General features: G+C 36.1%; 1 protein-coding gene across 1 annotated transcript in view; it reads right to left on the bottom strand.

The window, feature by feature from the left end:
- Nucleotides 1–22,180, bottom strand: part of Dhc98D (Dynein heavy chain at 89D) — a 122,685-nt gene that overhangs the window by 48,138 nt on the left and 52,367 nt on the right. The window contains exons 37-53 of the mRNA XM_085943995.1: nucleotides 20,721–20,899; nucleotides 20,442–20,624; nucleotides 18,954–19,079; nucleotides 17,365–17,618; nucleotides 16,329–16,517; nucleotides 14,672–14,844; nucleotides 13,647–13,812; nucleotides 12,552–12,710; nucleotides 10,416–10,670; nucleotides 9,830–10,087; nucleotides 9,006–9,104; nucleotides 8,766–8,889; nucleotides 7,699–7,883; nucleotides 4,895–4,987; nucleotides 3,760–3,912; nucleotides 2,514–2,669; nucleotides 1,174–1,344 (exon numbers count right to left, since the gene is read on the bottom strand). Coding sequence (XP_085800121.1) covers nucleotides 1,174–1,344; nucleotides 2,514–2,669; nucleotides 3,760–3,912; nucleotides 4,895–4,987; nucleotides 7,699–7,883; nucleotides 8,766–8,889; nucleotides 9,006–9,104; nucleotides 9,830–10,087; nucleotides 10,416–10,670; nucleotides 12,552–12,710; nucleotides 13,647–13,812; nucleotides 14,672–14,844; nucleotides 16,329–16,517; nucleotides 17,365–17,618; nucleotides 18,954–19,079; nucleotides 20,442–20,624; nucleotides 20,721–20,899 — 2,923 coding nt within the window. The remainder of the gene's footprint in view (nucleotides 1–1,173; nucleotides 1,345–2,513; nucleotides 2,670–3,759; nucleotides 3,913–4,894; nucleotides 4,988–7,698; nucleotides 7,884–8,765; nucleotides 8,890–9,005; nucleotides 9,105–9,829; nucleotides 10,088–10,415; nucleotides 10,671–12,551; nucleotides 12,711–13,646; nucleotides 13,813–14,671; nucleotides 14,845–16,328; nucleotides 16,518–17,364; nucleotides 17,619–18,953; nucleotides 19,080–20,441; nucleotides 20,625–20,720; nucleotides 20,900–22,180) is intronic.

Raw genomic sequence — 22,180 nt, 5'->3', positions numbered from 1 at the left:
TGGCATATTTTGATTTGTCTTTTTACATTATAGAGATTTTATTATTGAGAAGTAGATCATTTTTGATTTGTACAAAAACCATGAATGCCTTTGGAATAACAAATCTGCATTAAGTACTATAATATGAATACAGGGAATTGAGAGACAAGGCAAGAAAGTCACTTTTAGCCAAATTAAATATTCTGAACCTCACAGAGAGTAATAATGAACTTATAGAAACATAGCAGAACTTAACAGGGTCATTGAATAAGAAAAAAGTGACACTATATCGCTGCCTGATTTCTAGGTTGTCCTATGCAATGACATTAATATGGACGAAGCATCTGGAAAAAAGAATGACATTCACTTTTTTGTCGGGCGTAATTGATATTTTAATATCAATATTGTTCGGTAAAATGAACATTGACACTAGAAACACTGTTCTAATGCCATTACAATAAAGGTGACATTGCTACAAATTACCAATGCGTAATATCGCATAATGGAAATTGCAAAATTCTGTCACGTGACGTCTATCTATACATGCGAATGTCGCTATGCACGAATTTACTTGCTAGCTACTGTACTGAGTGCGTTGTCCATTAATAATGTCATCGGTTCTATGTCACTTTCAGTAAAATTCTCAGGAAAGCAATAATTTGAAAGTTCATATTCTGACTAATACGTTAAACAGAGTTCTTTAAATAGAACAAAATGGCATTAAAAAGTCATCCTGCTTAAAAATGTGATATGCGTCGCTAAATTTTAAAACCCGCTACAACACTTTTTCATTATGTTGAGAAAATCAATTAAAACTTTTTCAACTAAAAAGGTTTTTGAATGTTTCAGTAGTGTTATAGCGTGAATTGATGGACGCAATGATTTTGTTTCATAAATGACAGTCAATCGTAGCGAATTTTGAAAGACGCGATAAAATTTTCGTATAGAGATTTTAATAACGAATCCATTGATATATATATCTTAATTATTTCAAAAAAGTGTGAAATTTAGCGACACATATACCTATTACCTGGAAATCAGGCAGCGATATGTGAATTAATTTTTGAACTAAAAGTAAACACATAGCTATCAATTTGGTTGAATCAACCAAATTAAATACTATACAATACATATTTTTACTTAAGTATCTAATAAATAACCAAGTTATATTGAAAGCTTTTCTCCATTACTTACATTGTACAATTCGAGTGTCATCATAATCAGCTTCTGACAGATATCCTGAATTTCTTTAGTGAATATTTCAAAATGTCCACTCAGTATCGAATGATAGATGTGGCTCAGCGTGTTGTCTGAAGGAAACGGTAGATTGAAGACTGAGAACTTCGATATGAACCTCGGGTCTACCTGTAAACAATTATAAACCGTGTCAAGCATTTTGTTACTAGATAATTCCATCTGTCCTTCGAAAATTGCCACATAAATCTCAGAGTACGAGTGTGATGTTTGCTACAAATGGATCCACAAAACGACACCAATTTAAACTTGAAGCTAGTTTAATAATTAGCACTAGAAACCCCTTTTCAGTTTCACTTTTAAATATTTACATACTACATACATATCTGGATAGAAAAAATTTGGTTGCAACATTAATTCAAGAAGTTTTTATCAAATTACTCGCAGCTAATGTAATCATTATACCCCATTTATACGTGCATGGATTTACTGTTGACAGTAAGTATTATCGCGGCCATAACAAGACAATGTATTGGTAAACAAGTAATATCGTGCAGTTGCAAGCTTGCATGCATGAATCAAAAAAGTTTGGAAGCTTCTGAATTTTCATGCGAAAGTAGGGATTTTTTGAGCTTGCGCAGTAGAACCATAGTGGCGAACCTGCCGGCAAAAAAAGAACTATACTCATTTTGATGTTAACCAATTTTCACTACCTGTCAAATAGTACTATAAAATGACAACTTCGCGTCTCGCTTACTCTTGAAGAATGAGATTGGAGAGATAGTCAGCACTTTTACGTGTAAACAATTATTGTCACGATAGTTTAAAATACGCACTATTTCTGCCAGTAAATCCATGCACATGTACAGGCGCTATTAGCCTTAGTAAGCATATTTCAACTTTACATTATAATAAGACTCCATCTTTATCGAGGAAGGTATTCTTCAACATCTTTGATCTATACCAGAAGCTATTTATATACTAATGTGCCAAAAATCTAAAGAAATATTTATGATAATGCATGGTGTGCCAAAGCCGATAAATTTTTTTTGGTGTTGAAAAATGTTAGATCTGACAAAAAAAACACTAATTTTGTAACGCTGGGTGCTACATAAACCGGGACGTACTGCATGCCAATGGTTGAGGTTTAACATTGTTCTACAATCCGTTCCCATGCTACCAAAATTCCCTTACTGATCTAAACAACTTACCAATTAAACAAACCGATTTTAGGTTAGGATACTTTTACTTCTTCTTCTTCTTCTTAATATTAATGTTAGAAATAAACTGACTTCTAAATTATTATTGCATTGCTTTTTATATTAATATTGTAAACGTACATCGTTTCGTCCGCCTCCAGTTTTGCCCATTGCCGCGAGATAGCCGACGTCTTTGAGATTCTTCCATTTCAAATCCTTGTCTTTGTCGTAGAATCCATCTTTCTCCAGCAACAGTTTCAAAAGCGCTATCGGTTGCTGAGTGCCATATGTGTCAACCTTAAAAAAATATTGTATAAGATTATAAAAGACATCGTAGAGATGTATATGTACATAACTCTCCGCATTCTTATCTGAGCCTCTCTTAGACGACCTTCTATCAGATGTTAGACCTAGTGATTAGGCCTAGCACAGGGCATTAGCCGTTGACATGTGTTGGTCAAGAAACTGAGTAAGCCAGGTGTCGCAGGTCTGGAGTCCGAGTGACGCAGCCTAGGTAACTGCCCGAGTGTAAGCGACAATGATTTTAAATTGCTAAGCGGTAGATCGCTGTCCACACACCACAGCTGTCATCGTCTTCTTCGTTACAGTATTATCACTCGTCTTGGTTTTCGTCGCTATAGGATTGGTTTGTCGAATATCCGTTTTTGTCGAAATCGACCTTTTAATGCAGAATGTTTTTTTGTATCAAAATGGACCAGAACCATCCTTTTCTTTAAATTACTTTGTAATGGTAATGAATACATCATTCATATGCTGTAAAAACAACAATTTAAATATCTCCATGTATTTAAATATAGGATTATGAAATTTGTTTTTTGTCTCCTGAACATTTGGTCTATTCAACAAACCAATCCTACATCGACGTTTTGTCAAGAATCCTTCTCATTTGGCTTCATTTAGATCACGCCTTTATTATGAAAGATTGTATTTAATGGTGTCTTCCCACACAGTGTCCTGAGTCAATATTGTAGCATCCATTTCTTTCGCACGGTATTTCTCGCTCAATCCTTACCTCTCAATTGTACATTTCACTGTACGAATGTAGTTAACATCAATATTATAAGATAATACAGGAATGTGTGAGATAATAGGACAATTACCTACCCCTACTAAAAATATTTTTTTGTATCCATTGTTTGTTGTGTCAAAGAAAATTTATTTAAAAAGTTTTTATTTTTATACAGGGGTTCATTTCCAGGGGGATTTTATATGGGGGGTTATTGCCCAGGGGGTAATTGTCCTAGAATCTATGGGTACACAATTACATAATATGTCACTGGATCTCACAAAACTTGAAAAAACACTCCACTCCGTAAAGTCGCTTTACATTGGATATACCTACACAAATGACAGCAGATTTTATTACCTGCGGCATATTCATATCATCGATAAAGACCAAAAGCTTCTTCCCCATCGGAGGGCCATAGGTGTTTTTTGTTCGCTTTTCAATTGACGATTCCAAGTTACACTGCACATCCAACGCTGACGTTCTAGATGAGAAGTTCAATTTGGTAACCACCTGAAAATGATAATTAAAATATTGAAGATAATATAATCATTCTCCTTCTTCTTTTGTCAACTTCTAACGCAAATTAGTCTTTGCTTTGTCGATCGCTGTCTGGATCAATTTATTGCTGTCGTATCCTCTGTCACAGATACTTTGTCTTCCGTCAGATAATGCGTCATCTTCCTCAATCATGTTGATACCAGATGGAAGTCTCCCACAGGAGACCACCTCAAAGGACGGACCGAAACATCAACTTTCCCTTACACCACAGCCTACGTCCACTCTTCGCGGTTCTCGCCACCCTCGGCCGATTAGAACCCGCCTCAAAAATCCGAAATTCAAATTCGTCAGCGCTCCCGCCAAAACAGACGCGGTCTGTCGAAAACGGCCGCTCGCGCCACCACTAGTCAATCCGTCGGTAAAACAGGGAGGTTACCGACCGACGGACGAACATGACGCCGCCTGACAGTGGGACGCGCGCGAAAAACTCTCTCTTACATCGAACGCCGAACGAACAACATCTCCAGATTCTCCAGCCCAGCAAGCATCTGCTCGCCTCGGACGCAAAGCCAAGTCAACATCTCCAAGTCTCGAGCAACAACCAGCCAAGAAGACCGCGTCGGCGCCAAGCAAACATCAAGCTAACCGCCTATACCCTGCAACTAACTAACCCTGCATAGCGATATAATAAACTGCCAGTAACAACCTCAACGTGCTCAATTCCACCCCGCTTTTGGCCTGCTAGTGAATCGGCCTTCACCACTCTCCTCGACGGAGAAAGGCCGGTATCAATGTATATCGTTGATGTTTCCTTGAATAATAATCTAGTGCTATATTTTGGACCTCTCATAATGTGGCCAAAGTAGAGTAGTTTTCTTTCTAGTTTTAATTTCTTCAGTCGAAGGGTTTTAGAGGATGTTTACATCATCAATCTTACAATGATAGAGAAAACTTAAGAATAATAAATTGAATATAAGATGAATGTTTATCTTACATAGTTTTCAGGATCCAGACCTCGAAGGAAGTTAGTAATGATGGCTGTTTTTGAAGTTCCAGTATCTCCAGCCAGTAGAAACGGTCTTTTAGCCTAAAAAATAATAAGATGAAAATTAAAAAACGAGAGAAATTATGTATAGCTAAAAACACCATTCATATTTTTATATTCTTATTCAAGTAGTGTAAAACATTAATGCAATGCGAGAGATTATTTAATATTTTTCTTGATTCTTATTCTGTAAGTAATTTTACAACATATATATATTCAAAATATATCAAATCTAGCTCTGTTTGTTAGTTGAGTAGGATTAGACCATGATGATTATACAGTAAAACCTCGTTAGTAAGAACACTGATAATTCGAAATTCGCCGTAATTCGAAATTTTCCCGAAAAAAAAGTCTCTTGAACATGTCATATAAAACCATACCTTTAATCCGAATTTCGTAATTCGAAATGATTTCAGAGTCCCTAGCATACAAAAATATTCAATAAATCGTAATAAAATACACTATTTCATGAGCCAGTCATTGAAAATTGTGACAGACTTTTCTTAAAAAAACAAAAATTACTTATTTTAAGGGCGGACGTGCTCAGCGTGGGTCAAAATGGAGCTTTTTTTCTATTTTCAAAGCATGATCCTGGACATACCTTAAACGTTGTAGATAATCTATTTATATAACTTTGAAGCCTTATTATCCTTTATATTTATTTTAAACATTTGATGACTGCATAAAGTATTTTTATTACATAAAATAGTATTCTTTTAAACCTCTCACTCTAATGTTTTAGAATATAGTCATATTTCAGTACATAACTGTGCAGTGGTGTTAAGATTTTTTACGTTTATTAATTTTTAAACGCATTTATAAAACCATCAGAATAATTTATATCGACATTATTATAGTAAAATATTTACGATAAAAAATTATATTGATAATCTCTGTGATCCCAAATTTGACAAGAATTAGGCATTTTATTATTCAAAAAATGGGCAAGATTAACACATTTGAAGATAATTCTAAAGATACTCATTATAAGCTATGTCTTTGACCATTCAAGTGTGATAAACATCCTACGAATAATGATTGCTCTATAATAATTATTGACCTAAGAATAAGGTAGTGTTTTTTTGAAATACAGGAGGACCTCGACTTTCGCACATAATTGGTTCCTGAAAAGGTGTGCGAATGTTGAATGTTCGAAAGTAGAGGGAAGTAAAAAAAATTAAACTGTGTGTATTTTGAAATATATATTTATCAAGTAAATATAAGATGCTTAAGAGACATGTTTAAGTGGGGTTGGCGGGTGTTTCCCTTAAAAAGTTATCAAGAGTTAACTGTTTGCCACTCTTCTTTTTCTTATTTTAAATAAAATATTTTAAATGGTAAATCTACAATATTGCTTAACTGCTGGCACGAAATGTAAAGTGAACCAATCTTTTAATATTAACGCAGTAAACCCAGGCTTTTTTATTTGATTACTGGAAGCAATTCTTTTTCAATGCTCTGGGATTTTCTGGTTGGTAAATTAACATTTGCATCAATTTTAAATCACCAGCCAAGTTTCCACCAAGAAGCAATGTCAATCGGTTTTTAGAAGGTTTAGCCCAGGGGCAAGTGATTCTTCCTTAGATAAGAATGTACGACTAGGCATTTTTTCCAAAATAAACATGTGTCATCTACATTAAATATTTGGCTAGAGGAATATTCTCCATCTTCAATAATTTTGGATAATGAGAAAATAAATTCTTTTGCAGCATATTTATCCGCATCAACCGATTCTCCAGTGAATTAAATATAAACCAACCATTACTTGCTTGAAAAATCGTGTTAGAATCTTCTTTTTCTAGCCTTCCAATCTTTGTACAAACTAAGAGCCTTCGCTTGAATAATTGAAATATCAGAGGGACATCTTTTTGATGTTGGTCGTCGATCCATGATGACAAAATATTTTTCCATTTCATCCATAACTATGCCGTGTCTTTTGGAAACAACCTTTAAAGATAATATATTTCCACAATTTTGAACGTATTCCTTAATTTTATTTTTCAAAATTGAACATATCGTAGCAGACCTGTTTGTATCATACGAACGTCCGATTGAAGCAAAAGATTCACCGCAATTAGAACGTCATGTGAAGTTTATAAGTCCTTGATTTCTTTTTGTTCGTATCAACACTGCAGTTTTTCCGTTTCTAACTCATGTTTATAAATTTTTAGGGTGAAATATTTCAAATGAAGAAAATTATCAAAACGCACAACATGATACGCCCGCACGCGCTCCTGCGCAAGACTATATCAGCTATCCTAGCTAGCTCACAAGCAAAGTGACGGGTGCGAGCAGGATGCAAGTGACGCAAGAAATGCACTTGCTTGTGAGCGAGCGAGAAGGGGATATCTTAACCCCACGGCCAGCGCGACGTTTTAAAAAAAACGATTTTTTTTGAAATGTGCGAAATAGCGAATTGTGCGAAAGTCGAACGTTCGTAAGTCGAGGTCCGCCTGTACGCCATTTCTTTTGGCATTCCCCAGTGGTTAAGCTACAACATACGGCCGTAGCCATAAATTGACAAACTATAATTGAAGTAGGGAGTAAAATGATGTTAACGCGCGTGTTTGAACATGTACCTAACCGAATTTTTTTTTTTTTAAACGGGATCTCACAAATTTTTGATCCATGCATCTTGCAACTTATTTCTTGTTATGACCAAGATAATACGTACAGTCAGCAGTAAATCCATGCACATGTAAATGGGATATAAGTTTACAAAACTATTCTAATAGTACATAATTCATTCTCACCGTTTCCATTAACTTGATAACCCAGGTGATGTGTAGGGTGTCAACAGTGGGAACAAGTATTTCAGAGAAAGGCTGCTCTCTGTTGTGGACATACGTTGGAATCATCCATTCCCAGGCCACCCATGATTGGTTTTCAACATCCAAACAATAGTCATAGAGCGTGGGAAATGTCCTCGGTAAATGCCCTAAAGAAATCAAATATCATCATAACCCATATAAAACTTCTACTTGTAAAAACCGATTAGTCCACATACGATTAATATCTAACAAAAAAAATAAGTAGGTACATATTCCAAGTTGAAGGGGAGTTATGTGCGAAATATATTATGGTGCATGTCGTCTACTATCACGTGACATCATTGTAAGCTGCTGCATGGGAAAAAAGTGTGTGAGGTCATTTTTCTTTGTGTTTAAAATGTTATCAGACTGATGCTCCCATCCCGTAGCAAATTTTGAATCTTTAAACGAACATTGTCAGTTAGCAAAATCTGCCGAAATCACCAGACCAACAATGAGCTCCCCACACGTTGAAGTGCACTGCATCGACACCTGCATGACACAATGAACATTTTTATCATCTTCTACATGCCTACACTTTTCGACTGTCATGTCAAAATCAAGTTTTTTTGTTTTTAGCGGTTGGCACTATGTATTTTCTATAAGAATGTTGTCTGTTATCTATGGTCTGCAGGTTGGGTTCTGTTCAAAATATTATCTATGGATGTCATGTTGCAAGTAATTTTAACGTATGCACACGTATAAACTGTTAAAATTAATTGAAATTAGCATGAATAATTAATAATAATTCAAATTACTAATACATTATAGTTGGCACTCTTCAGTGAATTTACAGAGATGGTGATCGTTCAAAATATACTGCAAAATGACGAAACCATAGACTAAATTTGTTGCCGTGACAGCATGACAGTAGGCGACATACACCTCAATTTGATCGCAACTTTAGACACACTACATATTATATGACAAATCCTAAATGAGAAAACATTCAAATTGTCCATTTCTAATGAAATTTGTCGAGAATTCTCTAAAAATGAATATAATCTCACTCATGGTAGATAGTTTGTCAGGTGTGTCATCCACTACCATCATTGGGGATGTCTTTTTGATGTAGTTGTCAAAATCGATGCGGTTTTTATCCACTATTGATGCTCCGAGAGAATTGTACATCGACTGTAAATCATAATGAATAAAAAATGGTTCAGAAAACGATTCTGTAATAATTAGATGGTAAGTATGTAATGTTTTAATGACGTTGGTTAATGAACATAATATTCTAATACACTTACAATGATGAAAACACACTGGACCACATCTTTTGGGTATCGTTCGGTATCTTTTTCTTTAGTTGGTATCAGTCCGTCAATCATGAAACAAAGTTGAACAATCTGGAAGACGAAATATTAAAAATATCAGTAAAGCCATAATAACAAAAATACATTATGTAAGTATAAACCGATTCCGTCATAGAAATTATTAGTCAGACCGGTGACAACTTAAACTCAGTAACGGATTTATATCTAAATACCAGTAGTAAGGAGCCATATCTATTTAAATTACAAAAAAGTAAAATGTGTAACAGTTAAAATAACATTAAAAAAGTAGTCATAATATGCCAAAATAGGTATACACTGGGGCTCTAAACTAAAATTTAAATCAGTGCGTCTAATGAAGTGGTCAGGAACTTATATATATACCGTTACTGTACAGGCCAATTGCCGTAACCCTCACTTTTCACCAAAGTGACATTTTGATGATAATGGACTTATTGCATATTCTTACACGAACTGCCCATGTATCATAAATCCCAAAAATTCATTTCATATCAAAATAATTCAAAACTAATTTTAAGCCATTTGTAACTTGACAAAAAATATTCCACCCAAATGCCGTAACCATCTCTAATCGTAAGCCGCAGGGTACGTACAGAGTAAGCCATTCAATTTGAAATAAAATAATATATATAAAATAATAAATAAATATTATATAAAATAATAAGTAAATCCAATGCCCAGTTTTTTTCACTTCCTGAACAATTTGATATTTGAGGATTACGCTACTTGGCCTGTACAGTGACGATACAAAATATGTGATACAAAAGTCTGTTATGTACCAAATTCAATGGCGTTTGTGGGACGATCAGCTTTAACGGAGTCTGCTGTTGCACTCCGAATACTCCGTCGATGATGTAAGTGATGGCGCCCGGCACAAACATTTCAAACAATTCATTGAACTGCTCTTGCTCATCAAGATTAAGTCGAGTGTTGAGCCACCTCTGCCAGTAGGGCATGTAGCCCAGATTCTTCGGATCCACGTAGACCATTCCGGCACGAGATACCGTGGCCGGGGAGGCGTAATTTAAGTCGCCAACCTAAAGTAGTAAATTTATGTGATTTTAGTGAAATGACTTTACGTGTCAGTTTAGCCAGCTATAAGCGTAACTGCATTGTTGTGATTTTTGGCGACTTCTTTAACATCATGCATGTGCGCTGCACTCCTGCCATTTCCTAAAACATTACTCAATGTGCATCATTGCTATTTATAAGTCATCACTCGCTTATCGCAATTTAATCCATGTAAATTTGTACTAAAGTGTAAGAGAGCAGGCATGATAGTCATTAAATTAATTATGTTTTATTTATTATTATTTAAAACGGATATGTTTGAAAGCCACTGATTAGTACAGATAGATACCATACCTCAAACAAGAGGGCGCAGTAAGATGCCAGTCGAACACGCTCTCCATTAGCCAGAGTCAGCAACTTGTTATCATCCATGACCGAGTTCATATTTTCAATCCATAAAGCATCCACGTCTCCGTCGAAGAGAGAGTACCGCCTCTCCTCTTTCTCTGTCGGTCGGTTCATCTTGCGGAAGATTGAAGAGTAGAGACCGTCCGTCCAGTCTCGACTCACTGGATCCAGGATGCCGTACAGCTCTATGACCGAGCAAGCCTACAAAAGTGAAGTGAAAGAGGTTAATTTTTTTATTATGACCCACTCACTAAGCTGTTAGGTCTGTGCTCTGGGTCGAAACAGAAATTGAAAAACAATATGTGACTTTGTAAGACACAAGGATTTCAATTCACAGCATATGGCTTCTGGTACAGATACTCTAGCAATGCTATGATGCATCATCTTCATAAATGATAACAAAAATCTGAGCGATTCCCCATCTCCAGAATTATTAATACTGAAGGCAATCTTTAGGGTCACCAATGTGGGGTTTGATGTGGGTCATCAATGTGGTAGTGGTGGATAATGATGAAGAAGTCGAAGATGGATGCAGGAGCGAGTTTTATTTGCAGCGTAATGGTCGGTACAATAGTATGTTACAGTAGTTATGTTACAATACTTATGATACGGGTCCGAAGTCCGCATCTCGGTACAATGAAATGTTGTCCGGGACTATATTGAGAATGAGATTCTAACAGCCCAGGAACTTATATTCGAGTGACATTTCGATGAAATATTATTCGCTTTTTATACAGTCAAAATAATATACTTTTCATTATAACTTTGTAAATAATTATATTGATCGAGTCAGCGACTAAAATGGCATTTGCGTCAATGGACATCCGAGTACATGGCTGGGAATTATTATTGCAGTCGTATAATTTAATACTATGGAAAAATAGATATTTTAATTTCGCCGATCAATAATCTGCTGACAATACGATATTGATATATGTATTGTGAAACCATATTGATACTGAGACTTCAATGTCTAATTATTCGCCTTCTCCCCTTTGGATACTAATTAAATTATTTTTCTTCTTCTTCTTGGCGTTACAACTAGCATCTCGTCGCTGTAGGATTGGTTTCCTGAATAGACCAAATGTTCAGGAGACGAAAAACAAATTTCATAATCCTATATTTAAATACATGGAGATATTTAAATTGTTATTTTTACAGCATATGAATGATGTATTCATTACCATTACAAAGTAATTTAAAGAAAGGGATGGTTCTCGTCCACTTAGATACAAAAAAAACATTCTGCATTAAGAGGTCGATTTCGACAAAAACGGATATTCGGGAAACCAATCTATAGCGACGATCTGCCACCACCAAGTATATCCAACATCGCTTCCCTCTAGTTTAGAACCCCCAATATCTTGAAATCCAACTCGACACTATCTTTCCATCTCATACAAGGTAGACCAGTTCTTTATTTAGTTTCTAGCTTTCAGAATGTCAGTTTCTTTGTCAAGCATGCCACATACATGACCCAGCCATCTGAGGTAGCCCAATTTAATGCATTGTATGAGATGTGGAGTCCTATACAAAATGTACAGCTCATTATTGTAACTCCGTCTCCAAACCGACTGTGTCTTTGATGGATTCAAAGATACCGTGCAGTATGCCATGCACGAATGAGCCCAACTCTTTCCATGTTTTCAATTTCCATGCCACACATGACAATTGGTTATATTAGTGCTTTGTACAAGATGCAGTTCAAGTGTCAGTTCAATGCCTAGTAACATCGCACCTTCGTTAAACTGTAACGACATTAAGCTACCATATGGTTAATATTATAATATCGTCACTGTTCTGGCAGAAGACAGTAATTCGAAAAAATGACATATTGAGTTAGTTATACCAAAATATTCCTTATTTCAAACTTTACCGTCTGGAAACCTTCTTAATAAATACAGTCTTTATTTTAAAGTCATCCTTTTTACGATTACTTAATAAACTCACATGATAGACCATTTCAAACATTTTAACGACTTCAAAGTCAAATTACTCAAAACTAGTATTCTCCAGTTAGTGTGTTCTGCCAGAACCGAGACGATATGTAATAAGCAAAATCAAAGTATATTATATGGGTACCTTAGGATTTAGGGTAGTCAGTTTGGTTGGAAGGCCCATGTGTGTTTGAGCATTGACCAAAGTGTGAATGACGACGCTCTTTCCTCCTCCGGTCGGTCCCACAATCATGGTCGAGTGCCGAGTCATCATTGTCTCATACAATTGGACAATTTTGTCAATCTGAACATCAAAAATGGACATTATGACAAGTGAAATATTTTGTGTATTAAAATCATATCCAGAAAGTTTTCCTTTGGATTAAATCATGTGATAATATCCTTTCAAGTTGTTATCCTCTCATTAAGGTACCAAATTCTTCTTCTTCGACCATGCCCGATCCTAATAGGATCATATGGGCCTTCACAGAGTGGAGGTTTGTATTAACAGATTTGTTTTTACGAGAAATGGACCTCAGCCACTTGCTCAACCTATTAGGTCCATACTCTGACTCATACACAAATTGAAAAACAATTTTTTTCGATTCGAACTTAGGATAAAATTAACAGAATACAACACTCGTACATACTATGCTCCAGCCGTTATTTTGGAAAATGATTTTTATTTTTTCAGCCATGTTTCAGTAACAGCTGATAATATTGAAAAATGTTACAAATAAAAGTTGAAAAGCATTAAAAAGTGATTTACAAAACATAGAGATATGTGAAATAACTTCAGTAACAATCTTAAGAATCACTTAATACTCATATCCCTTCGTTACGTACCCTAAAACTCGGTAACTGTTGCAGGTACATCAAAAAATGTTTTAATTAAAAATTCACATTTTCAATGCGCTTAAATTTTTTTTGAAACATTAATTTTTATTTTTAGCCGTTAATAAGATACAGCTGAACTAAAGATCGTCTGCCATTTTCCAAAATGGCGGCCATAGCACAGCAAGTACAGACCTACAAACTTATCTATAGAATGGATGAGGGAGCCACTGTCGAAAACTACCCAATCAAGACTCGCAATAATTGTTCTTTAGATCTTTAGATACGTTTGTAGGTCTATACATTGATGTTGGTTATCACTGTTATATAAGTTATTACTGAACACAAGCATTGTGCATATGGAATATCCCTTCTTTAAGGTCATAATATGACTGGAATATAATACCTGCTGTGGGAGTAAAATATATCCTTTAATGTTCAGCTCGTATTCTACGGCAGCATTGAAGTCAGGGTAGCCAATGCGAGGACATTCCAGTCCCGGAAACAAGTCTTTTATCAGGCCAAGAAAGAGGGGCACATCCTCAAACACGAATTTCGGATGGTTCATATCACTGAAGGATTGTAAAGCATAACATGATATTAAAAAGAAAACAAATTATCTTGGGATGGATTTATCAGTAATGTTAAGATTATTTAGTTTGTTTTTACAATGTTAGTGTAGCGGGCAATGACATCGAGCCTTGTCAGTATTATTTCGACAATGTAAGAATTAACAAGTCATTTAACCATCGCATAATTGTCCCATTTTCAGTAAGCATATTTCACACGCGTGACATTCTTCGATGGGATTCGACTACCTTGAACTTGGTCATCAAAACGCTCAAAGTTGCAACAATGCAGAGGCCAGCAGATTTCCCAATTGCAAACTACACCATCGATGTAGTTTGCAATTGACTCTCGCAATTTACCGAATATTCATGTATATAAATAGCGAGTCATAGTTGATGGAGTATCAATCTTAATCTCAGTCTGTTCCGTAATCTTCATATGTCAGTCAGATCTCGGTCTCCGTATCGCCCGCACGGCATCTCTTCCACCGAGCCTCGGACCAGTAACAGTACTCTTGTACTGACTGTTTACGCTGCAATAAAAACTCGACTTTCATCTTAACACCTGGTCACCTCCAACAGCGGTCTTGTCCCTCTATATCTTTATTCCTTAATTAGTATAAACATGACTAGTAATATTAATGATGTAAACTAAATCTGTCCTAAAACCATTTTTGAAAAGAATTATTTATAAGAATAAACGTCGTTTCTGTGAATTCTATTTGAATAAAATTGTACACACATTTTTACTACATTACTAGTGTAATTAATATATAACAAATGATGGTAAACCTTTAAACTGACAGATAAACATACCTCAGTCTTATAACTATTATGATATTTGTCGAGATAAGAAATTTACCGCAATGCTCTCATGAGTACGACAGTCTCGGGTAAGTGAGGCGTGTCTCGCTTGAGCTTGCCAGCCATCCGGAGTACGGAGGTGAGGGCGCGCAGGCCCCAGTCGTAGTGCGACTGCTTCGACAGCTGCTCTTCCGCCACCTTGTATAGCACGGTCATCTTTTTAGCCAGCACCTGTCATAATATCGACAAATATGGAAATGTCACTTATCACGGAGAATCAATACGACCTTAACTTAATATGGAACCAGGAAAACTAGCAACTTTGATTTACCGTTTTCATACAATGCAATTTATTATATAGAGTCGAAAAGTCAATAACGATATTTAACTCTCAAATATACACACTGGCTTTACATACTTATTCATTTTTCCTTGTTGAACTTATTTTAAATAACTCTTTTATGTGTCAGTGCATCAAGTAACATGTGTTTTGTGAATGTGAACTAATTTACACATGTGGCAAGTTGGAGAATAATGGATCCAACTATCAACATCAAACCTATGCTAGCACCTTGTAACAGTCGCATTTGTCACTTCCTTCTTTATTCTTGAACAGCAGTCTAGTTACTTCAATTTCTCAGATGGTGGCGTCACTGGCAAGCTCTAATTTATTAAGACTTATTACCCGAACCGATTATGCCCAACTGACGGAGAAGTACAGGATGTAAACTACATCTTCTTGAATTGCCTTCTAATGTGTACTGAAAGGGAAGAGCTGATCAAGTTAGTCCAATCAGCTGTTGGGCCCATCAGGTCAATTTTATCGCCTTTAAAAGACGTCTTACTGCAAACGTGATGATCTTTTAACTTAGATAATTTGACAGTTATATTAAATTTTATTATTCATTTTTGTTTATTGTCTGCGCTCCTCTCCCCCATAGGTACTTTTAACCTAGTCATGTAAACTAAGTCAAAACACATTTAAAAGCGTGGTGACCTCAGTCTTGGGTATAAATAACCAGTAACTTAATAACTTCACATCTAAATATAGGACCTCATCATATGAGTAGCTTAGTAACCAATCCCGCTCTGGACAATTTTCAATAAAATGAGTTTTGAATGTACGTATGTGCTATTATATCGATAGGTCTATCAGTCCATCGAGGTGCGAGTTTTAAATTCTGCTGTTTCGTAAAAACATCAAAATGAATATTGACTTGAGTCGTCAAATCCGTTACTAAATCCGCTCTACAAGGCCGACCAATCAGATGTTGCGATTCAAATCATGATTTTTAGCATACGCTTAAATCTCTATACCAACGTCACCACTACTAGCATCAACATCATCGTAAATGCACAAAACAGTTTTTCGTGATTTAAGCGAAACTCAAAAAAACCTCCAGAGCAGGTTTAGTGACTAGGCGACTGATATACCCAATTAAGATATGGCGTGGTGCAGGGTGGTTTGGTTTGGAGGGGTATATTTTTGTGCTGTCCATAAATTCACATGTTAAATTATAAATGGTGTAAGAATATAGGAGATTTAACATTGTAAAAGTAAAGGAATATTTTAATTCAATACCTATATCTTATTACATTACATATTATATAAAATTGATGACTTCGAATGATGTTGAGTTTGCATGTCAACTAAACATCCAAACAAAACGATTCACAATCATATTACCTAGGTATATAATTTTTTGCGGACATACCTTAGCTTCGAGAAAACCGTCGGAGAACAATGAGATCTGGCAAATCATTTCCAGATCTGGCTTGATGCACATCACCGGTCGAAAGAGTGCTTTGACCGACTCGGGCAGTTCAGTTCTCCCTGCATATCCCGGATTCATCGTGATAAACACGCCAACTTTACTGTCGAGCGCAATTTCTTGACCTTCAAACTGTACAAAAATATAGACCATTAATTATTAAAGGGGTCCTATATACTACCGTTGCTGAAATTATTGAAGAACAACTCTACAGTGAAATTAGGCAAACACCACAATTTATTGTGCATTAATGGTAAATAGTTCAGTCAGATTGCAAATAAAAATGTCTCAACAATCAAATATTTTAGTGAACCAACAAACCAAAGATGTTTATAGATAGTTCAATATTATTAGGGTGTAGTTAGGTAAACAAATAAACAGGATTCTTTCATTTCTTTCATCTTTCATTCATAAAGACATTTGATAACTAAATGAAAACTTAATTTTTAATAAAAATTAGTATTCAGAGAATTAAACTTCATTGAATGAATCACTCAAAAGAATGATAATAGTTTGTTTAATTCATCAGACATTTGCCACGTGAAATATGTCTCGAAACTGTGCGATTCTTTGCAAGTGAATTGTCCTCTATGCCTCACGATATTACTATGGCAGTATCTAACAGGCTGCAGATTTTTAACGATACATGTTGAATGTAGAGCGAAGCTCTTACTACAATCGCTCTCATATCGATAATTTGTGACTTAGTATTTCATAATTATTCAAACAGATGTCACTGGTGGTTTAATTTTTTAGATTATGCAAATCAATCGACAGTGGCTAGTAATTTGAGATTAAAGTTAAACGAGATAAGTTGCGAAATTAGTATGTGCCGCCTGTCGATCACGGCCTCATAGAGCGAGAAAACTCGCTGAAAGGACAGAACCGGTTAATAAGAAGTCTCTGCATGTTTAAAGAATAACCCAAAGTTCCTAACCAGTTGTCCAACATTACATCGCAATACCTATAGAAGACTTACAGTAAATCTGACGAGCTTCATGAGTAGCGCACTCCTGATGCACTGCAGCTGAGTGGAAATGACGCTGAGCACGGACACGTCGATGCGGTTGAACTCATCAAAGCATCCCCAAGCGCCGCACGGGCAAAGGCCGGCCAGGATTTGGCCCACCGCTCTGAAGTCCATTCCTTCGCCGCAGTTGGTCACTATGCACAGCAGCGCCATGGCTTTTGCTAAGTCTTTGACTGTCTCTGTTTTACCAGTACCGGCTGGGCCTATCAATAAACTTAATCAATTAATATCAGCAAATCTTTATTTTTTGTCTTGAATTAAATCAAAGGATTCTTATCCTAGTCCAGACTAAGATGCACCTGTGCATGAAGTCATTAACAAAAAATAAGATTATGTACAAACTGTTCAAAAGTTGTATAAAAACCGTTGATAGTTCATATTTCTATAATATTTAAAATAGTCTGATGCAAATATTCATGTTTTTTTGGTATTCCACTGCGGATGAAAAACATTGTTCACGTACAGATGTTCTTGGTCTGAACTATTATCAATAATACAGATGCACAATTTCTGCATCTTCAAAGATGTTAAATAAAATCTTTTCTCTATGAGGATGGAGCCTAGGAAGCTAGTAATCAGTTAATAAAGCTAATGATTAAAATAGTCATTTAGTATTGCATTTTAATTTAACGGCCCACGTGCGCCACGTAGGTCAAAATGGAGATTTTTTTGGTATCTTCAGAGCATAAGCCTGGACATTCCTTAAACGTTGTAGATAATCTATTTATATAATTTTGAAGCCTTATTATCTTTTATATTTATTTTAAGCATTTGATGACTGCATTTTTATTACATACAATAGTATTCTTTTAAACTTCTCCTTCTAGTGTTTTAGAATAATCTATTTAGAATATTCCGATTTGTTTTGCAAACAAAACATGAATATTGAACACACACACATTTGTAATGCTGAGTGGTATGATAAGGTACTACAGATTTATTTGATAAACACCTTGCATTCATATAACAAGCCTGAGAGAAATATTTTTTACACGATTAATCATTATTATTTAGATGAAAAATCGCGTGAAATCATAAATAAAAGTACATAATAAAAATAATGTAACAAAAGCAAGCTGCAATTTTATTTACAAACAATGCATTCAATGCTGCCAAAACAGAGAATATGAACTTTTTTATAGTCATCAAATTAACTATACCAAAAATATTATGGAATCATAAACAAGTGCTGCAATACAAAACGATTATTAGACTGCCTCTTCATTACTTCAAAGTCTCTACTGGGTAGAGCCTAACTATATGAATGTGAAGCTAACAAATCATATTATCAAATACCAACATAAATAGAAAAGACAAAACAAACATGGTGGATATCAACAAGCCACCACATTACAATATCAATTCTCCAATTGACAAAACATTAATTATTCTGCCCTGGGTAATAAATTAACCAGACTAAAATCATTTCAGAAATGCACTCAATTAGTGTTTTAGTACTAAAATTTCATTAGGTTGTTTTTGGTACAGTCAAACTTTTTGGATCCTAGCTTCACTATATCATAATGGTGAATATTTACCAGCTGGTGCTCCTCCGAGCTGCATGGTCAGGGCTTGGGTAATTGTTAGGTAAATGCGATCTGTCAGCGGGGTGATGACAAGTCGCCCATTCAGACCCATGTACTCGTAACCATAGTCGAATGTTCCTGAAATAAAACAATTCCAAACCAATTACGTACATAAGTACCATTAGTTGTAACATGTTCTCACTCACTTTTTATAGTATATTGTTGAGAACAGAAACACAATCAAATGAATTTTGCTGCTTGTTTATTTCACTAACCTAACCTAACAATTGTTTTTGAGAAGCGGTGCTGGCGATGATTACTGAGTATGTCCTGCACAGAACATAGAATAAATGCCTCGATACTGCAAGGGCTGTCTATCTGCGATAGTCTGTCGTCAGTGTGCCTACACTGTGTGTTACGTTTCCTTGGTCATACCATTCACCGTGGTCCAGAAAGCCTCAAACTACTGATTAATTGACTAAGTGAAGGAATTTACTAAAAAAACGACAGCATTCACCAAAAGGTTTGTTGAGGATAAGGAAACTGGAGAAGGCTGGTCAAGAATGCTGAGAAATGAATCCTAAGAAGAATCTTTGGTACTGGCAAGGAGATGGCATTTGGAAGTCAAGGTATATTACACTGTTTATGGGAGCGAAAAGGTCATGTGGCATATGAAAATGCAGAGACTACAATGGATCGGCTATATACCTATATAGAATGCCCGAAGAGTTACCAGCGTAGTAGGCAGTGGCGAAGGGTGGAGTGGAGGTAGGCTGTTGTAAGATCCGCTATAAATAGTGCAAACTAAACTTTGTCAGTCATATATTTGTTTCCATTAAAATAAGACTATAATTTATAGACGGTGATGGTTAGTTTTTAAAATTCAATAAAACACCATCTGTAAATTGTGGCCTTGGTTCAATAAAAAGAAATACGTATGACTAACAAAGTTTAATGTGCACTATTTATGGTGGATATTAACAGCCTACCTTCGCTACTGGCGGTAGGCTATGTATGCATAACGGCCAAAACTGAGATGACTAGACTGCGCCACAGAGATCTAAGAATGCTCAATGAAAACAATAAGAAAGCATCAGTGCTGTACCGGCCAGGAGTGTAAATATTAAACAGTGATACTACGACAAAAAGACCTTGATAGAAGATTGACTGGGGTGATTTTGTGTGCATTTTGTCTCATAGTCACCGATACCAACCTAGAATCACTAATATTCTGAGGTCAAGAAGGCTCAGATGGGCGGGCCACGTTGTACGATCTGAACGATCTAGAACTCTCTATAGGATTTACAAAGGCACACCAGCTGGCACTCGACCTCTTGGCCGCCCTCGACGGAGATGGGCGGACAACATTCAAAGGGATGCGGAAAGGCTGGGGATAGTCAACTGGGAAGAGAGAGCGCTGGACAGAGATGCCTGGAAAAACGTTGTGCAGTCGGCCATGGACCTGAACGGCCCCTAGCGCCAGTTTAATAATATAAATACCTGTGCACTGCTGTACGTGAAGATTGTCCGTCTTTTTGGTCCAATAGAATCTGAGTTGACTCTCCCAGTCGAACTCCTGGTTGCTAGTGACATTGTCTCGTACAAAATCTTCGATAATGTCCCGAGCGTGCACGTCAATCGTTGTTATTGTCTTGAACTTCAGTCGGTCATTGCGAGACAGGTCTATAAAAAAAATCAATAAAAGATGAATAGAAGTATTGAAATTTATTTTATTTTATGACAGCGGTATTAAAATATAAACTTAAATAATGTTCAAACCTTGTCGTACTCGAACTACCAACTCGGCAAGCTGATCGTTCTGCTTTTGCAGATGTTCTTTCATAGCACGCTTGTTTCCACGCTTAATCCTCGCAAAGGTCTCCTCCGTTTCAGCAGTCCACCAAACGCCATTGCCCGCGAGACAAATCATCCCCTGGTAGTTGAGAATCCACTCTGTTCTGTATGTATTAACAATATTAAATGTATATCAGACGAGTGGCAGAATTTTCACTAAACCTCATAGCTTGAACAAATGACGAACAACTATTTCTCACCTCTTTGGAAGGCGGGCAAGTTCTGCACCGGATTATAAAGCCAATGATGATACATTTATAAAACAGTACAACTACTATAATCCGCCGTTATTTTTACTAGTTGAAAGCACAAAATCAAACTCTATAATTCGCCGGTATTCGATTGCCAAATTCAGTGGTCCGCCATGTACAAATATACAACGCAGATGGGACGGGTTTATTTTGGAAACTTCTCCTTCGTAAAATGGATGTTCATCGCGAAGAAATTGATGTACCAAGGAGGAAAGTGCCCAAGGACCGCATCACAATTATGCAGTGCTCCAATGCAACCGGGACACATGAAATGAAGCTTTTGGTCATAGGGAAAGTCAGGAATCCTAAGCCATTCAAGAATATCTGCCTCACTGAACAACTGGTTGTGTCAAGTGATTTCCTATATTATTTAGTTAATAAACTTAGTTTATAAATACATAGGTATGTATAATTTAATAGATACTTGATTTTAATTATAAATAAAACCGTAATTTTCTATTACAAATTTCTCAAAAAAACTATTTTGACAAAATACCTGTTTTAATTTTTACCATATTTTGTATGTATGCACTATAATCCGCCGTTTTCACTAATTGGATACTTGTCTGGTTTTTGGGGTGGCGGATTACTGAGAGAATATTGTAATATAAAAAATCTCCATAACAGTCATTGGTCATCAAGAAATAAGTGGACTGTATGGGCGGAGGGTGGTCAACTGCAACCACTTGTAGACTGCGATCAGACGCCAGGAGACCAGGATGTGGTACGTTTCTCAAACGGAGCACTGATTTTGATAACAAAATTTGGTGATTTGCACACGTTGTTAAACGCTATAACCTTCCATGGTGATTTGCCATACACTACTAAACAATTCACAACAAATTTGACAGATGTCACTTTGACAACATGGCTGCCATAACCTAAAAAAAATCGAGCGTCCTTATTGAAAGACCCTTTACATGATACTAAGGGCTCAGTGTAGTTTGCAAAATGGCGATGTTGCATGTTATCGAACAAGAACTTCTTGTCCATGTGTTAAAACTGTGAACTATCAATCCCCTCCAGTACAGCTAATCGCACTTCCATTTTCCAATTCGGAATGCCCCCAAATTTATCATTTCATTTTACGCTCCTGTGATGTATGGATCTATCAATTTACGCAATTTGAAGCTT

This window comes from Rhyacophila brunnea, unplaced genomic scaffold (genome assembly GCF_057557595.1).
Source record: "Rhyacophila brunnea isolate RB1 unplaced genomic scaffold, BYU_Rbru_1.0 scaffold_16, whole genome shotgun sequence".
In the NCBI taxonomy this organism is placed as follows: domain Eukaryota; kingdom Metazoa; phylum Arthropoda; class Insecta; order Trichoptera; family Rhyacophilidae; genus Rhyacophila; species Rhyacophila brunnea.
Note: the sequence above shows the minus strand (reverse complement) of the source record. Positions and strands in the feature narration are given on the sequence as shown.